The 2,409-nt window shown below is 41.1% G+C and overlaps 1 protein-coding gene across 1 annotated transcript; it reads left to right on the top strand.

Moving 5' to 3' along the window:
- Positions 1 to 1,422: 1,422 nt before the first annotated feature.
- On the top strand, positions 1,423 to 2,076 carry LOC135975148 (olfactory receptor 11L1-like). Its single transcript, XM_065565197.1, has one exon. It carries the CDS (start codon positions 1,471 to 1,473, stop codon positions 2,074 to 2,076), a length of 606 nt encoding a protein of 201 aa, XP_065421269.1. The 5' UTR covers positions 1,423 to 1,470.
- Positions 2,077 to 2,409: the final 333 nt, after the last annotated feature.

Genomic DNA, 2,409 nt, shown 5'->3' with positions numbered 1-2,409 from the left:
AAAGGGTAGGATTTAAGGGGTTTCAAGTAATAACAGACAGAACAAAGAAAGTTACCAAGCAAAATAAAACAAAACATGTAAGTTTAAACCTAATACATTAAGAAACTGATTACAGATAATCGCACCCTCAGAGATGTTCCAATAAGCTTTTTTCACACACTGGACTCCTTCCTAGTCTGGGCCCAATCCTTTCTCTGGTACAGTTCTTGTTAGCTCCAACTCATGTGGTAACTAGGGGATTTCTCATGACTGGTACCCTCTTTGTTCTGTTCCATCCCCTTATATATCTTTGGCAAAAGGTGGGAATCCTTTATCTCTCTCTGGGATCTCACCCATCCTTCTAAATGGAAAAGCACCAGGTTAAAGATGGATTCCAGTTCAGGTGGCATGATCACATGTCACTGTAAGACTTCATTACCCACTTGTTGGCACCCACATATACAAAAAGGCTTACAAGTAAACAGAGCCAATTACAACCAATTGTCCTGGTTAATGGGAGCCATCACGATTCCAAACCACATTCCAGTTCATTATATTCACACTCATTAGCATATTTTCATAAAATCATATGGAGTGCAATGTCACAATGATATCCCCTGTCAAGGAGTTCCACAGATTAACTGTGTGTTGTGTGAAAAATACTTCCTTTTGTTTGTTTTAAATCTGCTGCCTATTAATTTCATTTGGTGACCCCCTAGTTCTTGTGGTATGCGAAGGAGTAAATAACGCTTCCTTATTTACTTTGTGCACACTAGTCATGATTTTATACTTTGTTTTTTCTGGTACCATGATGTACCCTATAGCTCTTATTTTTGAACACAACATTCCAAACCAGTGAGGCATGAAGGCATTCCTTAACTTGTACCAGGGTAGAACACTCACGTATCCTGATTTTGACAGGGTTTATATTCTCTAGTGCCAAACACTCCATTTACCCTTGCTGTGTATTGTGGGACATATAGCTCTTGTCACAAGGGAGCAAGAGTGAACCTAATACAATTTAGCAGAACTTTGTGCTAATGTTTATCGTGTGATATGCAATACATATAAATATAGTGTGCAGTACATATAACACATCTATTGGCCAACAGCAGGCTAACCACCCAAGTATGTACCCAGAGTCCTGGGCCAGGTTTGTACAGCCCGTGCTGCCCCTGCTTCATGGATTTTGGTCCTTATGTTCGCTAGATAAAAGCTAGTGTGCTTATATCTACCTGTGCTGCCATCACACCCTGTGACTGCAGTGGAAACGTATTCTAAAATCCTTAGGCTTGTGAGTGGGACATGAGTCTGTCTTGGCCATTGTTACAGGTGAATTTCACTCTGTCTGTGACCCTGCTGCAGTTGTGATCACAGTGGTGGGGGAACGCTTGAAAATGTGACCACATACCCCGAAAGGCTCAGAAACAATTGGTGCAATTATATTTCTTTGGTTGTCTAGTAGGTACAGAATGTTACCTGCTAGCTGCAATGTCTTATGATCGGTATTTAGCGATATGTAAACCACTGCATTATTTCACCCATATGAATGACAGGTTCTGCCTCCACCTAGCAGCTGGGTCTTGGCTAAGTGCATTTTTGGTTGTTACCATAATAATATTTTTAATGTCACAATTAACTTTTTGTGGCCCCAAAGAAATGGACCATTTCTTTTGTGATCTCACTCCAGTGATAAAACTGTCCTGTAGTGTCCCCCATCAGATGGAACTTGTGATCTTCTTGGGCTCCTTCCTATTCACTTTACCACCATTTCTATTAACCCTGACATCCTATGTTTGTTTCATAACTGCCATCCTGAGAATCTCTTCTAGCACTGGGAGGCAAAAGGCATTTTCCACCTGCTCTTCTCACCTTATTGTGGTTACTACTTTCTATGGCACGCTAATCATTGTGTATATTTTACCAAAAACCAAGATGCTGCGAGAACTTAACAAAGTGTTCTCTGTCTTCTACACCATCCTGACTCCCCTGGCCAACCCCCTCATCTACAGCCTGAGAAACAAAGAGGTCATGGAGGCCCTGGGAAAAAGCTGTCAGGAACTCTGTGGCTTTCATGAGTTCATTTATAGAGGGTGACATGAAATTGAGCATATGATCTATCAAATTTATTTGGGCCTAAACTTTTGTGGGCTAAAACCCACTTCATCAGATGCATGGAGTGGAAAATACAGTAGCAGATATAAATACACAGTACATGAAAAGATGGGAGTTGCCTTACCAAGTGGGGGGTCAGTGCTAACAAGACAATTCAATTAAGGTGGAAGTGGCCTACTCTTAACAGTAAAATACCAAGGGAGTTAAAAATCACTTTTGTAGTGCTAATGAGGCCAGTGTAATCAGGGTGGCCCATTTAAACAGTTGACAAGAAGGTGTGAGTAACAGTGACTCATCCACTCCCAGTCTTTATTC

The sequence above is a fragment of the Chrysemys picta genome, chromosome 13, assembly GCF_011386835.1.
Source record: "Chrysemys picta bellii isolate R12L10 chromosome 13, ASM1138683v2, whole genome shotgun sequence".
NCBI lineage: Eukaryota > Metazoa > Chordata > Testudines > Emydidae > Chrysemys > Chrysemys picta.
Note: the sequence above shows the minus strand (reverse complement) of the source record. Positions and strands in the feature narration are given on the sequence as shown.